Source organism: Sander lucioperca, chromosome 5 (genome assembly GCF_008315115.2).
Source record: "Sander lucioperca isolate FBNREF2018 chromosome 5, SLUC_FBN_1.2, whole genome shotgun sequence".
NCBI lineage: Eukaryota > Metazoa > Chordata > Actinopteri > Perciformes > Percidae > Sander > Sander lucioperca.
In genome coordinates, this window is record NC_050177.1 from 37,237,473 (window position 1) to 37,255,107 (window position 17,635).

At 44.9% G+C, this 17,635-nt stretch overlaps 1 protein-coding gene across 1 annotated transcript; it reads right to left on the reverse strand.

Annotated features, from left to right (window-relative positions):
• Nucleotides 1-1,173: 1,173 nt before the first annotated feature.
• On the reverse strand, nucleotides 1,174-15,379 carry LOC118495056 (kunitz-type protease inhibitor 1-like). Its single transcript, XM_036001316.1, has 7 exons — nucleotides 14,896-15,379; nucleotides 9,943-10,113; nucleotides 8,150-8,227; nucleotides 6,561-6,584; nucleotides 6,241-6,402; nucleotides 3,864-3,926; nucleotides 1,174-1,328 (listed from the first exon to the last, which is right to left on the reverse strand). The coding sequence occupies exons 1-7, from the start codon at nucleotides 15,338-15,340 to the stop codon at nucleotides 1,180-1,182; spliced, it is 1,092 nt and encodes a 363-aa protein (XP_035857209.1). The 5' UTR covers nucleotides 15,341-15,379; the 3' UTR covers nucleotides 1,174-1,179.
• Nucleotides 15,380-17,635: the final 2,256 nt, after the last annotated feature.

Genomic DNA, 17,635 nt, shown 5'->3' on the forward strand with positions numbered 1-17,635 from the left:
ATCTGAGAGGAGAACTGGACATGTAGCAGGTGTTGCGTGGGTTCCATGAAAGTAAGGAACTGGAGGAGAGAACATGGTGGAAAACATTCACATGTCAGCAGATGTTGTAATGTAGCAACGTTTGTTGGCAGTGTGTTAGCAGTGTGTTAGCAGTGTGTTGCCAGTGGTATTAGCAGTGTGTTGCCAGTGTGTTAGCAGTGTGCTACCAGTGTGTTAGCAGTGTGTTAGCACAGTGTGGTGCCAGTGTGTTAGCAGTGTGTTAGCAGTGTGGTGCCAGTGTGGTAGCAGTGTGTTAGCAGTGTGGTGCAGGTGGTAGCAGTGTGTTAGCAGTGTGGTTGCCAGATGTTAGCAGTGTGTGTTGCCAGATGTTAGCAGTGTGTAGCAGTGTGGTGGCAGGGTGTTAGTAGTGTGGTAGCACGTGTGGTGCAGTGTGTTAGCGTGTGGTGCCGTATGTTAGCAGTGTGGTGTGCAGTATGGTTAGCAGTGTGGTAGACAGTGTGGTGCCAGTGTGTGGCCAGGGTTAGCAGTGTGCTAGCAGTGTGTGCAGTGTGTTAGAAGTGTGGTTAGCAGGTGTGGCGTGTGTTAGCACGTGTGGTGCCAGTGTGTTAGCAGTGTGTTAGCAGTTGGTGCACAGTAGGTTAGCAGTGTGGTTAGCAGTATGTTAGCAGGTGTTAGCAGTGTGAGTGCAGTGTGTTAGCAGGTGTTGCCGTGTTGTTACAGTGTGTTGCAGTGTGTTAGCAGTGCTGGGTGCCAGTGTGTGGTAGCAGTGTGGTGCCAGTGGTTAGTGAGCAGTGTGGTGCCATGGAATGTGTTAGCAGTGTGGTGCAGTGTGTTAGCAGTGTGGTGCCAGTCGTGTTAGCCAGTGTGTTAGCAGTGTGTGCCAGTGTGTTAGCAGTGTGTTGCCAGTGTGTTAGCAGTTGTGGTGCCAGTGTGTTAGCAGTGTGGTGCAGTGTGTTAGCAGTGTGGTGCCAGTGTGTTGCCAGTGTGTTAGCAGTGTGGTGCCAGTGTGTTAGCAGTGTGTTGCCAGTGTGTAGCACAGTGTGGTGCCAGTGTGTTAGCAGTACGTTAGCAGTGCGTTAGCAGCTGTATGTTAGCAGTATGTAGCATTGTGGTGACAGTGTGTTAGCAGGTGTATGTTAGCAGTGTGTTAGCAGTATTCTTTACCAGTGCTGCAGCGGCTCAGGCACTCCTCCTCGCTCGTAGCGGTTGTTGTTGCCGCGACAACCTCCGTACATGAAGGTCTGGCAGGAGGCGGGGTGCTGGCGTGTAGTAGAACATGGGGAAGGCAGCGCGGCAGGGGCCGGGGTCAGAGGTCACCATGCAGCCATCTACACACAGACCAAACCTCACTTACTGCTGGTTTATGGTATGTATAATATAAATTAAAGCTGCAAGCAGCAATGGACGGGCCCTCGCGCCTGTGCGCGTTGTCAGGGTACTGGCGGACCAAAACAGCACCAATGAAGAAGGAACTCTCTGCTGAGTTCAATGATACCTCACACAAGACTCTACCTTAAACGGTACAAATGTTATGAAAGGGAGCGTGGCCTGAGTAAGTGGACGTGGTATATTATAGGGGCGGCTCATATCACATGTAGACCACACATTCTAAGTTTCATGTAAATCAGATGATGTTGTCATATAAGGCAGATTTCCTGTTGCAGGCGGGGGCGCTATGACCAAAAGTCAATATTGGCCTGTAGGTGTCCTCAGACCTGGACTGTGTTGATTGTGTGAAATTTCAAGCAGATATGACAATGTACACTGTAGTTACAGCCACTTTCTCGTTCATCGCTAAACACTTAAAATGGCCGCCACGCCACGCCCACACCGTCTGACGAAAAGTTTTTCTTTTAATAACTTTTCATCTTAAGGTGTTGAGAAGATACAGATCAAGTTTGAAGTCCATCGGATGAAATCTCTAGGAGGAGTTTGTTAAAGTATAGCACCTGACTTTTAGGCCTACTTCCTGTTGCACTGGAGGGGAAGGTAAGCTATGCAACTGGTCTGGACTCTGAGAGCCAGAGAAACAGGCTGCTTAAATATATTATCTTTGTTCTGCTTGATTGCTAAACTCTGTAATGGATAAGGAACTTTTAATGGGCATTATGTGGACTAAACTGTAAGAGAGAAGACAAGACGGGACATTAATAGTCTCAGAGATTTTGTTAAAGTGCTCATATTATGCTCATTTTCAGGTTCATAACTGTATTTTGAGGTTGTACCAGAATAGGTTACAACAATAGGAAAAACACCATATTTTAGTTGTACTGCACATTGCTGCAGCTCCTCTTTTCACCCTGTGTTCAGGTCTCTGTTTTAGCTACAGAGTGAGACCTCTCACTGCTGGAACATCTTTGTTGGCAGTCGCACATGCTCAGTAGCTAGGTAAGACCACATGCTCGGTAGCTAGGTAAGACCACATGCTCGGTAGCTAGGTAAGACCACATGCTCAGTAGCTAGGTAAGACCACATGCTCAGTAGCTAGGTAAGACCACATGCTCGGTAGCTAGGTAAGACCACATGCTCGGTAGCTAGGTAAGACCACATGCTCGGTAGCTAGGTAAGACCACATGCTCAGTAGCTAGGTAAGACCACATGCTCAGTAGCTAGGTAAGACCACATGCTCAGTAGCTAGGTAAGACCACATGATCAGTAGCTAGGTAAGACCACATGCTCGGTAGCTAGGTAAGACCACATGCTCAGTAGCTAGGTAAGACCACATGCTCAGTAGCTAGGTAAGATCACATGCTCGGTAGCTAGGTAAGACCACATGCTCGGTAGCTAGGTAAGATCACATGATCAGTAGCTAGGTAAGATCACATGCTCGGTAGCTAGGTAAGATCACATGATCAGTAGCTAGGTAAGGACTACATGAGCTAGCTAGCTAGGTAAGATCACATGATCAGTAGCTAGGTAAGATCACATGATCAGTAGCTAGGTAAGACCACATGATCGGTAGCTAGGTAAGACCACATGCTCGGTAGCTAGGTAAGATCACATGATCAGTAGCTAGGTAAGATCACATGATCAGTAGCTAGGTAAGATCACATGATCAGTAGCTAGGTAAGATCACATGATCAGTAGCTAGGTAAGATCACATGATCAGTAGCTAGGTAAGATCACATGATCAGTAGCTAGGTAAGGACTACATGAGCTAGCTAGCTGTTTCTCCAACTTCAGTAGTACAAGGCAGGATTAGCCGGGAGACTTCTTCTAAACGAGGGTGCACTTCCAACTTTGTGTGAATACCTGCAGAACAGGGACATGGAAGTAGTTCTTCTGTAGATTATGGTGAACTAGTGTGTGTTGTAGCAGTGTTTTGCCATTGAGAACGAGCTAGCATGCTAACGGTTAGCCCCCTAGGCCCCTCGTCTCAGCTAGTGACGTAGAAAGCCGTGCAGATGTTGACCAGCTCACCCAGAGACTGAAGGCAGGACACATTCAGAAACCGTATCTCACTCAGAACAGCATGGATGGTTTTATCAAAGTTTGTATGAAGCACCAGAGACACTAAATAACTCCCCAAATCCCAGATTTTTTTCATAATATGGGCACTTCAATGAACTCTGTCTCTGGATGGGATTCTTATTTCACACCGTGGCTCTCAGGGACCCTGAGCCTGACCCCCAGGGATAAGGGTTAGGGTCACTCACTCACCATTTATTCATTCATTCATGTCTTTTCTTTCCTTTGAAATCAGAAGCATTTGTATTTAATTATTGCATGTGTATTCCTGATATGAACTAACATATATTATGACTACTACTGGCTTTATTTTCTCTGAGCCATCAGGACAAACACTCCTGAACTGTTGGTGTTTCTACCACATAGATACTAGCTATTTCTTTAGGATTTCATACCTTTGTATTCTGCAGAGACTTCATCATCATCATCAGCGTCTTTCTTGGAGGGAAGCACTTGGACTGCAGGAAGAGACACGACTTTAATAAACTGTGACTTTGGTTTCTTTCACCCTGGACTCTGTGTGTGTGTGTGTGTGTGTGTGTGTGTGTGTGTGTGTGTGTGTGTGTGTGTGTGTGTGTGAACATCAATCTCTGAAACTGGTCCAGTATTAAACCAGGACCAAGCTGTAATGTAACCCTACAGGACTAATGTTCAGCAGCAGTTAGCTTCCACTAAAAGTCCCAGCCCCGGAATCACCATCACCAAACTCCACCAGACTCCATGTAAATAATCAGGACTTTTATCATCGTAAAACACACTTCATTCAAAGTGGACAGAAACTAAATCAAACTATCAAAAGCCGTCTTGGTTCATCTTTCCACTGTTCCAACAATCATCACTCTGGTTTGGTTGAAATAAACCCTTAATTCACCCATTTACATGTGGAGATATGCTGGCTCTATACACGCTAAAAGTCCTGATTATTTACATGGAGTCTGGTGGAAATATGCTGGCTCTATACACGCTAAAAGTCCTGATTATTTACATGGAGTCTGGTGGAGATATGCTGGCTCTATACACGCTAAAAGTCCTGATTATTTACATGGAGTCTGGTGGAAATATGCTGGCTCTATACACGCTAAAAGTAGTGATTATTTACATGGAGTCTGGTGGAGATATGCTGGCTCTATACACGCTAAAAGTCCTGATTATTTACATGTTGAAATATTACTCTGTGTGTGTGTGTATGTATATATACAGTGAGGAAAATAAGTATTTGAACACCCTGCTATTTTGCAAGTTCTCCCACTTAGAAATCATGGAGGGTCTGAAATTGTCATCGTAGGAGCATGTCCACTGTGAGAGACATAATCTAAAAAAATAAATCCAGAAATCACAATGTATGATTTTTTAACTATTTATTTGTATGATACAGCTGCAAATAAGTATTTGAACACCTGAGAAAATCAATGTTAATATTTGGTACAGTAGCCTTTGTTTGCAATTACAGAGGTCAAACGTTTCCTGTAGTTTTTCACCAGGTTAACACACTGCAGGAGGGATTTTGGCCCACTCCTCCACACAGATCTTCTCTAGATCAGTCAGGTTTCTGGGCTGTCGCTGAGAAACACAGAGTTTGAGCTCCCTCCAAAGATTCTCTATTGGGTTCAGGTCTGGAGACTGGCTAGGCCACGCCAGAACCTTGATATGCTTCTTACAGAGCCACTCCTTGGTTATCCTGGCTGTGTGCTTCGGGTCATTGTCATGTTGGAAGACCCAGCCTCGACCCATCTTCAATACTCTAACTGAGGGAAAATCTCGCAATACATGGCCCCGGTCATCCTCTCCTTAATACAGTGCAGTCGCCCTGTCCCATGTGCAGAAAAACACCCCCAAAGCATGATGCTACCACCCCCATGCTTCACAGTAGGGATGGTGTTCTTGGGATGGTCCTCATCATTCTTCTTCCTCCAAACACGGTTAGTGGAATTATGACCAAAAAGTTCTATTTTGGTCTCATCTGACCACATGACTTTCTCCCATGACTCCTCTGGATCATCCAAATGGTCATTGGCAAACTTAAGACGGGCCTTGACATGTGCTGGTTTAAGCAGGGGAACCTTCCGTGCCATGAATGATTTCAAACCATGACGTCTTAGTGTATTACCAACAGTAACCTTGGAAACGGTGGTCCCAGCTCTTTTCAGGTCATTGACCAGCTCCTCCCGTGTAGTTCTGGGCTGATTTCTCACCTTTCTTAGGATCACTGAGACCCCACGAGGTGAGATCTTGCATGGAGCCCCAGTCCGAGGGAGACTGACAGTCATGTTTAGCTTCTTCCATTTTCTAATGATTGCTCCAACAGTGGACCTTTTTTCACCAAGCTGCTTGGCAATTTCCCCGTAGCCCTTTCCAGCCTTGTGGAGGTGTACAATTTAGTCTCTAGTGTCTTTGGACAGCTCTTTGGTCTTGGCCATGTTAGTAGTTGGATTCTTACTGATTGTATGGGGTGGACAGGTGTCTTTATGCAGCTAACGACCTCAAACAGGTGCATCTAATTTAGGATAATAAATGGAGTGGAGGTCGACATTTTAAAGGCAGACTAACAGGTCTTTGAGGGTCAGAATTCTAGCTGATAGACAGGTGTTCAAATACTTATTTGCAGCTGTATCATACAAATAAATAGTTAAAAAAATTGATTTTGTCTCTCACAGTGGACATGCACCTACGATGACAATTTCAGACCCTCCATGATTTCTAAGTGGGAGAACTTGCAAAATAGCAGGGTGTTCAAATACTTATTTTCCTCACTGTATAGTACGTGTGTCTGACCTGTGCAGGAGTTGATGCAGTCCTCCTCGGTGAAGTAGTTGTTCCTGTTTCCTCGGCAGCCTCCGTACATGAAGGTCTGACAGCTTCCTGTCTTGCTGTTGTAGTACCAGTGCTGAAACGCCGCTCTGCAATGACCGCCATCAGGCTCCGCCCCGCAGCGCTCTGATTGGACAACAACTCAGGGTCATTTGATGGCATTAGGAACATGGTCTGTGTTGGCATCATGATTTAAAGCTGCATATTGAGTCATGATTTAGGAATAAAGTGATGCATATGAACCAGAATTAATCGCAGAGATGGAGAGAAACGTTTAAACATACCAGCGAAGTCATCGGCGGCCTTGTCTGTGGAGAGAAGAACAAGTTCAGCTTTCTGAAGGCCAGAGACGTCTAAAATACATAAATACATTAACACTGCTCTTTAATCTGCATAGACCTGCCATATTACAGACTGTTTACAGTAGCAACATCATATATATATGATGTCATATATCATATATATCAGCTGGAGACAGGAAGTCGTCAACAGTAGTCTCCACCTGACTCTTAATAACTTCCTGTTGTCATCAGACCTAAATCTCAGTTTCTAATCTCTGTCTCTGGGTTGGTCCTGCCCAGCAGTCAACATACAGCATCTTAATATCATATCCTCTCAGAGAAACATAACATACAGCATCTTAATATCATATCCTCTCAGAGAAACATGACATACAGCATCTTAATATCATATCCTCTCAGAGAAACATAACATACAGCATCTTAATATCATATCCTCTCAGAGAAACATAACATACAGCATCTTAATATCATATCCTCTCAGAGAAACATGACATACAGCATCTTAATATCATATCCTCTCAGAGAAACATGACATACAGCATCTTAATATCATATCCTCAGAGAAACATGACATACAGCATCTTAATATCATATCCTCTCAGAGAAATGCTTTTATTGTGAAGGGTCGACACAGAGGGGCCAGCGTTATGATTTAAGCTAATAAAGTTATATTGAAGTGGAGGTGTGTGTCACTGCCCGATGTGAGTCGAGTGCAGATGTGAGTCGAGTGCAGATGTGAGTCGCGCATTCGTCACTGCGACAAGTAGCCTACAAGATGCTAACGGCTTTTTGAGCTAACGCACAGTCTATGAGCTAACGTTAGCAATCAAACAGTCATAGATAGCTAAACGTTTTGGAAATGACTACCATCTTCTGTTATTGTATGTAAAGAGAAACGTTTATTATTTTATAGATTTCACAAATTTCAGTATGACACGTTATGCCGTAAACAGTTTAAATCTGAGCATGCACGACTCACATCTGCACTCGACTCACATCGGGCAGTGACAGTGTGTGATTGGACAGTATTAATAAAGTTATATTGAAGTGGAGGTGTGTGATTGGACAGTATTAATAAAGTTATATTGAAGTGGAGGTGTGTGATTGGACAGTATTAATAAAGTTATATTGAAGTGGAGGTGTATGATTGGACAGTATTAATAAAGTTATATTGAAGTGGAGGTGTGTGATTGGACAGTATTAATAAAGTTATATTGAAGTGGAGGTGAGGGGTTACCTCTCTGCTGAGCCTCTGGAGCTGCTTCAGACACTTAGAGAGACAGACAGGCAGAGAGAGAGAGACAGACAGGCAGAGAGACAGACAGAGTCCTCCATCAGTTACGGTAGTTAGCGTTAGTTATTATCAGCCAAACAGAATTTTAAACTAATTAAATAAAAAGTAAAGATCAAAGGCTCTGAGGAAAGCCTGGATTCATTAGATTTACCAGGATGATCTGAGATATATAGATAGATAGATAGATAGATAGATAGATAGATAGATAGATAGATAGATAGATAGATAGATATATATATATATATGAGATTATTGAGTTGTGGTTATGATGTCTTACTGGAGTCGACGGGAGCCAGGCGCCGAGCTTTGGGAGGAAGATCAGGAGCTGGAGTCGATTCATCAGGAAGAACTGAACCTACACACACACACACACACACACACACACACACACACACACACACACACACACACACACACACACACACACACACACACACACACACACACACACACACACACACACAATTTATTTAAGTCCACTTTAAGAGAATCTCTCTCTCTCTCTCTCCCCTAGTCTAGCCCTCTTACAGCCAGCCTGTGTGTCCTAAACTGCCAAATATAAAAGCTAACAGTTGGTACCTATAGACCTTTTCCCAGCAGCCATGTTGACATGTCATAGCAGGAACAGCCCAGGTGTGTTCAGACCATTAATGATGGCTGCGTTCCCCTAGGAGAGGTTCCCCTAGGAGAGGTCCTGGTATTATTCATGCTGACTCTCTGAAATATCTCACTGGGACACTAGATGGAGCTGAGCCATCGTTAAGGTGATCAGTCTCAGCTGGGCTCTTCCTGCTAGGACAAGTCAACATGTCTGCTGAGAGAAAGGTCCACTGACAAGCTCTGACACACACACACACACCAGCCTTTTTAAAAGCTCTATAACTGAGGAAACAAGGGGAGTAGAAGGAGCAGCATGCAGCTGTGATCTACTCAGGACCAGTGGACGAATACCACAAGAACTGAGCTGTGTCTGTGTGTGTCTCTGTGTGTGTCATCACATTCAAAACAGCCGTCCATAAACTGGTTTGTGAGAGATTACAGAACAGGGAGCTGTTGGTTTAAGTCCTGCTGTCACTGCAGCAGGTTTACACACACACACACACAGCTTCCTGTCTGTGAGTGAGCGTGACCATGTGAGAGAGATCACTCTGAGAGAACAAAGGGAGGAGGGTTGAAGGTGTGTTCAGGTGTTTGTCTTCAGGATCAGAGTTCACAGAACCGGTCTGACTGCATACACCTGACACCTCCCCAAACACACACACAAACACACACCTCTACACACAAACCTACACACACAGAGACACAGACACACACAGAGACACACACGGTTGATTTGTTAACTCACCCCAGTGTGTGTATCATTGATTATGGAAATGTGTGTCGTCTGCATAATATGGACATTTATTCTGTTGTTCCATGTTACCTCTGTGTGTGTGTGTGTGTGTGTGTGTGTGTGTGTGTGTGTGTGTGTGTGTGTGTTACCCCTGTGTGTGTGTTACCTCTGTGTGTGTGTGTGTGTGTGTGTGTGTGTGTGTGTTACCCCTGTGTGTGTGTTACCCCTGTGTGTGTGTTACCTCTGTGTGTGTGTGTTACCCCTGTGTGTGTGTTACCTCTGTGTGTGTGTTACCTCTGTGTGTGTGTGTGTGTGTGTGTGTGTTACCTCTGTGTGTGTGTGTGTGTGTGTTACCTCTGTGTGTGTGTTACCTCTGTGTGTGTGTGTGTGTGTGTGTGTGTGTGTTACCTGTGTGTGTGTGTGTGTGTGTTACCTCTGTGTGTGTGTGTGTGTGTGTGTGTCTGCGTGTGTTACCACTGTGTGTGTGTGTGTGTGTGTGTGTGTGTGTGTGTGTGTGTGTGTGTGTGTCCACTGTGTGCGTGTGTGTGTGTGTGTGTGTGTGTGTGCATGTGTGTGTTACCACTGTGTGCGTGTGTGTGTGTGTGTGTGCATGTGTGTGTTACCACTGTGTGTGTGTGTGTGTGTGTGTGTGCATGTGTGTGTTACCACTGTGTGTGTGTGTGTGTGTGTGTGTGTGTGTGTGTGTGTGTGTGTGTGTGTGTGTGTGTGTGTGTTACCTGTGACTCCGCTGCAGCTGGCCTCACACTCCTCCCTGGTGTTGAAGTGGTTTTCGTTGGCGTCACAGCCGCCGTAGGTGAAGCTGCGACAGCTCTGATTGGTCACATCGTAGTAGAACCTGGGGAAGGCCGCGCGGCACGAACCCACCTTCATCGGCAGCCGACACCGGACTGAAAGAGACAAACACACACACACACACACACACATCAGACACAGACAGACACACAGTTTTAACAGTGTGTATTCTGTATCGGTACTACACATTAATGTAAAACCTCGATGATATCTGGAGGTTTCCGAGGGCACTTGAAGGCATCTTCATTTCCCAGAGAAAGAAGAGACTGAGGAGACAGTTCAGAGCTTGTATTCAGACAGACAGGCATGCAAACATCAACCTCAAAACACCCCCCAGGTCTGATCTCTGATACATGGCTGGCCCCCGCAGCCTCAAAACACCCCCACAGGTCTGATCTCTGTCACATGGCTGGCCCCCGCAGCCTCAAAACACCCCCCAGGTCTGATCTCTGATACATGGCTGGCCCCCGCAGCCTCAAAACACCCCCCAGGTCTGATCTCTGTCACATGGCTGGCCCCCGCAGCCTCAAAACACCCCCACAGGTCTGATCTCTGATACATGGCTGGCCCCTGGCAGCGGGACACATGGGGGGGGGCTGGTTTTGTAACATTGTAACATTGCGACACTGTGACACTGTAACATTGTAACATTGTAACACTGACATTGTAACAAGACACCTTGACTCCTTTGTCAGGATCTTATTTAAGGATTTCTCCTCTGCAGTCAATACAGTGAACATCATCACTCTTCTGTAGCGCCTCAACAGCTGCAGGTTAACCACTCGGACTCTCTGGATGAAGGAGATTTTAAAGGACAGACGACAGCATGTGAGGGTAAAGGGGTTTAAGTGGGGGGTGTTGTCACCTGTCCTCTCCATCTCAATGAGATCACCTGCAGCAGCAACACACTCAAGCTATTTAAGGATGCAGATGACATGGCCTTGGTGGCCAACCTCACTGGTGATGACTCCATGTCCACTTACTAGCAGTACGTCAACACAGTACACCAGTCACTGGTGATGACTCCATGTCCACTTACTAGCAGTACGTCAACACAGTACACCAGTCACTGGTGGAGTCTGGCATCGCTTCAACATCGTCTTGGTACAGCTTCCCACCAAACACATGCATGAGAACGCTGGCTAAGAACAGGATAGCCAGGGAGCCGTTAAGATCATAGGCATTCCCCAAAAACAGCCATCTGATCTTTATATACAAGCAGTGGGAAGAAAATCCAACTCCATCATCCCCCCCCCCAATCATAGCTTTGAGCTATTACCATCAGGAAGAAGGTCCAGAGGGCCTCTGGCTAAAAGATCACTATACTACAAATCCTTCATTCCCAAAGAAATACATATACACTACTGAGACACACACACACACACACACACACACACACACACACACACACACACACACACCCACACACACACACACACACACACACACACACACACACACACACACACACACACACACACACACACACACACACACACACACACACACACACACACACACGTCTCCTCTGGGACAGGACCCTGAGGTCTCAGCGTGTTAATATGAATGTGTCCTAGTCCAGGACAGACAGAACTAGTCCTCCATTCATCCAGAACAATAATCAACTGTGAGATAATCTTTATAGCTGATGCTGTAATGTTTACCTTCAGTTAGTCATTTAAACTGACTTCCTGTCTCTTCTGACTGATACTTCCACAATAAAAGCCATTTACCTGATAACACTGCTACAAATCTATCTATGAATTGCAGGAACATCTGTCTGTCTGTCTGTCTGTTATGCGCATGTCTCTCGAACCGTTAGTCTGATGGATATATATATATATATATATATATATATATATATATATATATATATATATTATATATATATATATATATATATATATATATATATATATATATATATATATACACATACATACATACATACATACATACATACATACATACACACATATACATACATATATATATATATATATATAAAAATAAATAACATATAAATATATACATATATAACATTGGCTTTTGCCACTCTAGCTGCTGGTCCCTCCCCCTCTCCCCCTGAGGACCAGAGACTGAGAGCTGGTCCCTCACCCTCTCACCCTGAGGACCAGAGACTGAGAGCTGGTCCCTCCCCCTCTCACCCTGAGGACCAGAGACTGAGAGCTGGTCCCTCACCCTCTCACCCTGAGGACCAGAGACTGAGAGCTGGTCCCTCCCCCTCTCCCCCTGAGGACCAGAGACAGAGAGCTGGTCCCTCACCCTCTCACCCTGAGGACCAGAGACAGAGAGCTGGTCCCTCCCCCTCTCACCCTGAGGACCAGAGACAGAGAGCTGGTCCCTCCCCCTCTCCCCCTGAGGACCAGAGACAGAGAGCTGGTCCCTCCCCCTCTCCCCCTGAGGACCAGAGACTGAGAGCTGGTCCCTCACCCTCTCACCCTGAGGACCAGAGACTGAGAGCTGGTCCCTCACCCTCTCACCCTGAGGACCAGAGACTGAGAGCTGGTCCCTCCCCCTCTCACCCTGAGGACCAGAGACTGAGAGGGTCGAAGAACGCAGCGGAGCTTTGGCAGCTAAAATGTGAAATACACCTCAGACCCACAAAAATTTGCAAAGTAGCACTACTTTGGACTGTCTTTGACTTTGAATAAACAAACGACAATTCCCGAATTTAAGGACGTTTCAGAATCCCACACACACATGCAACGCACAACCAGCTACAGACAACAAGTGGCAGACAGAGCGTGATGCCACTCATAGGCAGGCTCCCTGACCCCGTTAAGTCACATCGTTGTCCGTGTTTGGAATAAGGTTGGTGACAAAAGGCGCTACGCTTTTCCGTGTCTATTTTTTCACTAAGAGGAAACTCAACAAAAAGCCATTTGCCAACACTAAATATCAACCAAAAGCCAGACACTATATGGTATGAAGTTGCTGTGAGCTGCAGCCTACAGTCACCTCTTCTAACCAGAGGAAGAACATAAAGTAAACTCTGATTATTCCTCCACAGCACTGTGCAATGAGAGATAATCTCAGAGCTGAGCCGGGTCTGTCTGTCTCTCTCTCTGTGTACGTGTGTGTGTTGACAGAGTCTGAGTTTCTGTGTGTGTGTGTGTGTGTGTGTGTGTCTCTCTGTGTGTGTGTCTCTGTGTGTCTCTGTGTGTCTCTGTGTGTCTCTGTGTGTGTGTGTCTCTGTGTGTCTCTGTGTGTGTGTGTCTCTGTGTGTCTCTGTGTGTGTGTCCTGTGCTCCAGAGAGCAGACAGACCGGTCTGATCAGCTGACTCTCTCTACCTGTACAGGTAGCTGTGATGTCAGCAGAGGGAACACATAACATATTGATGTTATCACAACAACACCACCACCAGAGACCTGAGGCCAGAGACCAGAGACCAGAGGCCAGAGACCAGAACTACCAATCCAGATCAACATGCCCTGATGTATTTCAGTTCCCCGGCTTCACCTAACCCAACAACCTCGGTCTAGCATAACCTGTATCACGACACTGGTTAACAACTAGTTCATCAACCATCAGGGTTAGTTTACAGGCAGGCAGGCAGGCAGACAGACAGACAGGCCAGGGTTAGTTCACAGACAGACAGGCAGGCAGGCAGACAGACAGGCAGGCAGACAACCCAGGGTTTCCCAATCCAGAGATGAGCATGTTTACATAAAAGAGGCGGGATTTGCACAGCACGACCAATCACAATCATCTACCAGAGCTGCATATTTTAAACAAGAAGAGCAAACTATAATTCTACAAAAATATGAAGAACACAGACACGGTTTAACAGACTAAACACAATCCAGTCTCTGCTTCCTAAAACAGGAGGAGAGCTGGCGATATAATAGCTGACGCTGTAGATGTGTAAACCACGACTCTCATTAATATCACTTCTCTATCAGTCAGGACCAAGATCTGATCATAATCACACTGGTGCTTTCACAGACTGCTGCTGGTTCAGCCTAGTACTTCAGTCTCAACCATAGATATAGAACAAGTTATTCTATATAGAATAACTTGTTCTATATCTATGGTCTCAACCCCAGCAGTGGGAGCGATGAGAGAGCAAATTAAATATATAAAAACATAACTCAAACTGATGTGAGCATTGGTAACACACAGCTCAAGAAGCCGATATGTAATTCCCTCCCATTACAATCTATGTATTTCATAAATATACACATCAGGGAATGTCTGTCTGTCTGTCTGTCTGTCTGTCTGTCTGTCTTGGCAGTGGACTCTAAAGCAGCGAAGCAGTGCATTCTGGGAGTTAGTGTCTATCATGTCCTGTCTTCTCTCAGACTGGAAGACACCAACTTCTAAATTAATGTCACATTTCTACGACATCAGAGACCCAAATAAAGATCTATTCATCTTTCAACGGTGAAATCTCCCTTTAATGTTAATAACTCACCAGACCTGCATGTTACTATGGAAACACCATCAAATATAGCTAGACAGAACTTTATTTAAACATGTTTGAGTGAGTTCATGAGGAATCCTGATCTCCTACAGGAGAGAATATAGTTCTTCTCTTTCCTCCTCTGCTGGTTTACAATTCACTATACAATACACTAATAATAATAATAATAATAATAATAATAATAATAATAATAATAATATTAATATAACATTCTTACTGTAGTCTGTCTGGTTGGTTTATAATTAATAAACTAATTAAATATAGTAGTAATAATAATAATAATAATAATAATAATAATAATAATAATAATAATAATATAACATTCTTACTGTAGTCTGTCTGGTTGGTTTATAATTAATAAACTAATTAAATATAATAATAATAATAATAATAATAATAATAATAATAATAATAATTAAACATTCTTACTGCTGTCTGTCTCGTTGATCTCTCCCAGCAGCCCCAGCGGGACGACGCGCAGTTCCTCCCCGCCCTCCTGGCTCTTTGTCTCGGCGTCGGTCGGGACCTTCTTGCGGTAAATCTTGAACTGCGTGCTGGGTCGGAACACGCACATGTCGCGGCCCTGCCTCACGCACTGGACCAGCATGCACTGCGGCCGTCCGTCCATGGGGAAGCCGAGCAGCGCCAGGTCGCAGCCCGCGGTCTGACAGCAGGCCTCGCGGCACAGCCGCGGGTCCGATCCCTCCACGGTGTTGTTCCGGCCCGGCAGCAGCGTGGAGACCAGGGACACCGGGTCCAGAGCCTGGTCCGGGTCCACATCCGGGTCCCAGGCGCAGTCCAGAGCCAGAGCCGGGCCGGGGGTGAGCAGGAAGCAGAGGAACAGCAGAGGTACGCGGTGCATCATCTTCGACATCAGAAAGACAAGTGAACAGGAAATAAGATACTTCCTGCTTCTGGTGGCGCACTTATATTCACCTGAGCTACAGGTGAGGCCACGCCCCCCGCCCCGCCTGCGTCATGACGTCACACAGCACCCTCGAACAGCACGTTACGGCCTGATGATGTCAGCTGTTTGATCATTAATCTTTCTCTTATTTAAATTTTATGTCTGTGTGTGTGTCTGTGTGTGTGTGTGTGTGTGTGTGTGTATATGTGTGTGTGTGTGTGTGTGTGTATATGTGTGTGTGTGTGTGTGTGTGTGTGTGTGTGTGTGTGTGTGTGTGTGTGTGTGTGTGTATATGTGTGTGTGTGTGTGTGTGTGTGTGTGTGTGTGTGTGTGTGTGTGGTTGATGTTGTGGGAAACAACTGCTCCACTTCCTGTTCCTGGGTTTTGTTATTGCAGATGCTGCGTTCAGGCCAGCTGGGAAACTGAGTCAGCTGATCTGGCTGCATCATGACACAGGAACTCACCTGAGAGACAGGTGAGCACGCCTCCTGCCTGCATCATGACATCACACAGGAACTCACCTGAGACAGGTGAGGCCACGCCCCCTCCTGCCTGCGTCATGACATCACACAGGAACAGGCCTGATCCTGAATGTTTAGGCAACAAGATCTGAAGAGAGAGCCGTTCTGAGAAGACTTCAGGAGGAGTTTCCTGATTTCTTCTGTCATTTAAAAGGTTATAAAACCATCTTGTATTCTGTTGTAGGTCCACTCTAGCTTTTCATTACTGGTGTGTGTGTGTGTGTGTGTCTCTCTGTGGCATCTGTCTATCTATCATCGTTCGCCAAAAACATTCTTTATCCGGGGAGAAAGAAAAAGAAAACTGGCATTTGGATAGCCGACAATCAACCTGTTGCATCGAGGTAAGATAATTATTCTAAATTATCTTGTTCAAAAGGAGGGAATTGAACCCCCGACACAACAGTCCAAACGTCAAAAATAAAGTAAAATACAAATAAACGACTCAAAATAATTTAAAATATTTTTTTAAATACTTACTAATTTAAATAAAAAATTATATATATATATATATATATATATATTATTTTTTACGACATTTTTTTAGACGACAGCTCCCCCCGGTAGCCGTGAGACATTACTGCTTAATATATGTGTGTGTGTGTGTGTGTGTGTGTGTGTGTGTGTGTGTGTGCGTGTGTGTGTACTGAGACTCAGACAGACAGGAGTTTGAGTTATTTTATCAAGTGCTATTTCCAACAGTAGTTACACATTACAGGAGATAAAGTCACTGTGTTTCTATGGCAACAGCAACCGTTTAGACGACAGCTCCCCCCCGGTGGCCGTGAGACATTACTGCTTAAATATTACCTACAGGATTAGACTTTAGTGGAAGACGCACTTGTTTTGTGTATGATTTACATGAATTACCTTTAAAACTGTTTACAATGTTAATGGAGCAGGGGTCCGTTTCAGGAAGGAGGTTTAACAAACTCTGAGTGTAACCCTGATGTCTGAGTAGATTTACCCTGAGATGGAAACTCTGAGTTTTCAGTTCCAGAACAGCTGATATGAGTTGGTTCAATCAACTCAGAGTAGGTTCACGCGCGTGCACCACCACAATAAAAAGGCAGCATGAATGGAGCCATGATTCTACGATTCACCATGGTAACAACCACAAACAAACGGGTCGGCAGAAATACTCATGCGCACAAACAGCGAGTTTGAACATGTATTTCATTAAAAAAACAAGACAGCGGCTGCTGCTGCAACAGAGAGAGAATTGTTGTGGGAGGAAATTGCTGCTCGAGTCCATGCGTAAGCATTAACAGAGCATTAATTTCATATTTAATCACAGTTTACTTATAATATTACTGGTGAAAACTGGAATTGTATTACACCTATAATTTCATTTGGGTGCAATCCTGCGGGAGAAAAAGTAAGATAGGCTACTACTATATCCCACTCTGAGGCTGCAGCACCATGATCATTAACAGAACTATAATTTATAATCATTTATTTCTTTTTAATGGCTCTCAGTGGTTTGTGTCCAGGGAACAACTACAAAACAGGTTTAAAAAACGTTTCAGAGCGAGTCACACTTTTCTGACGGCTACAGTGGCTTCACTATTACAGTATGATTACATCACCAATAAAGACTACTGCCGTTTGCAAAAAACGTAATGCGACACAAAGAATGAGCTGGGATGTTAAAGCATGTCCACGATGGTGGATGTTAGTGATATGAGGACGATAAGGTATCTACATATCTGATGGACTGTGAAAAAATGTGGAAATGAAAATA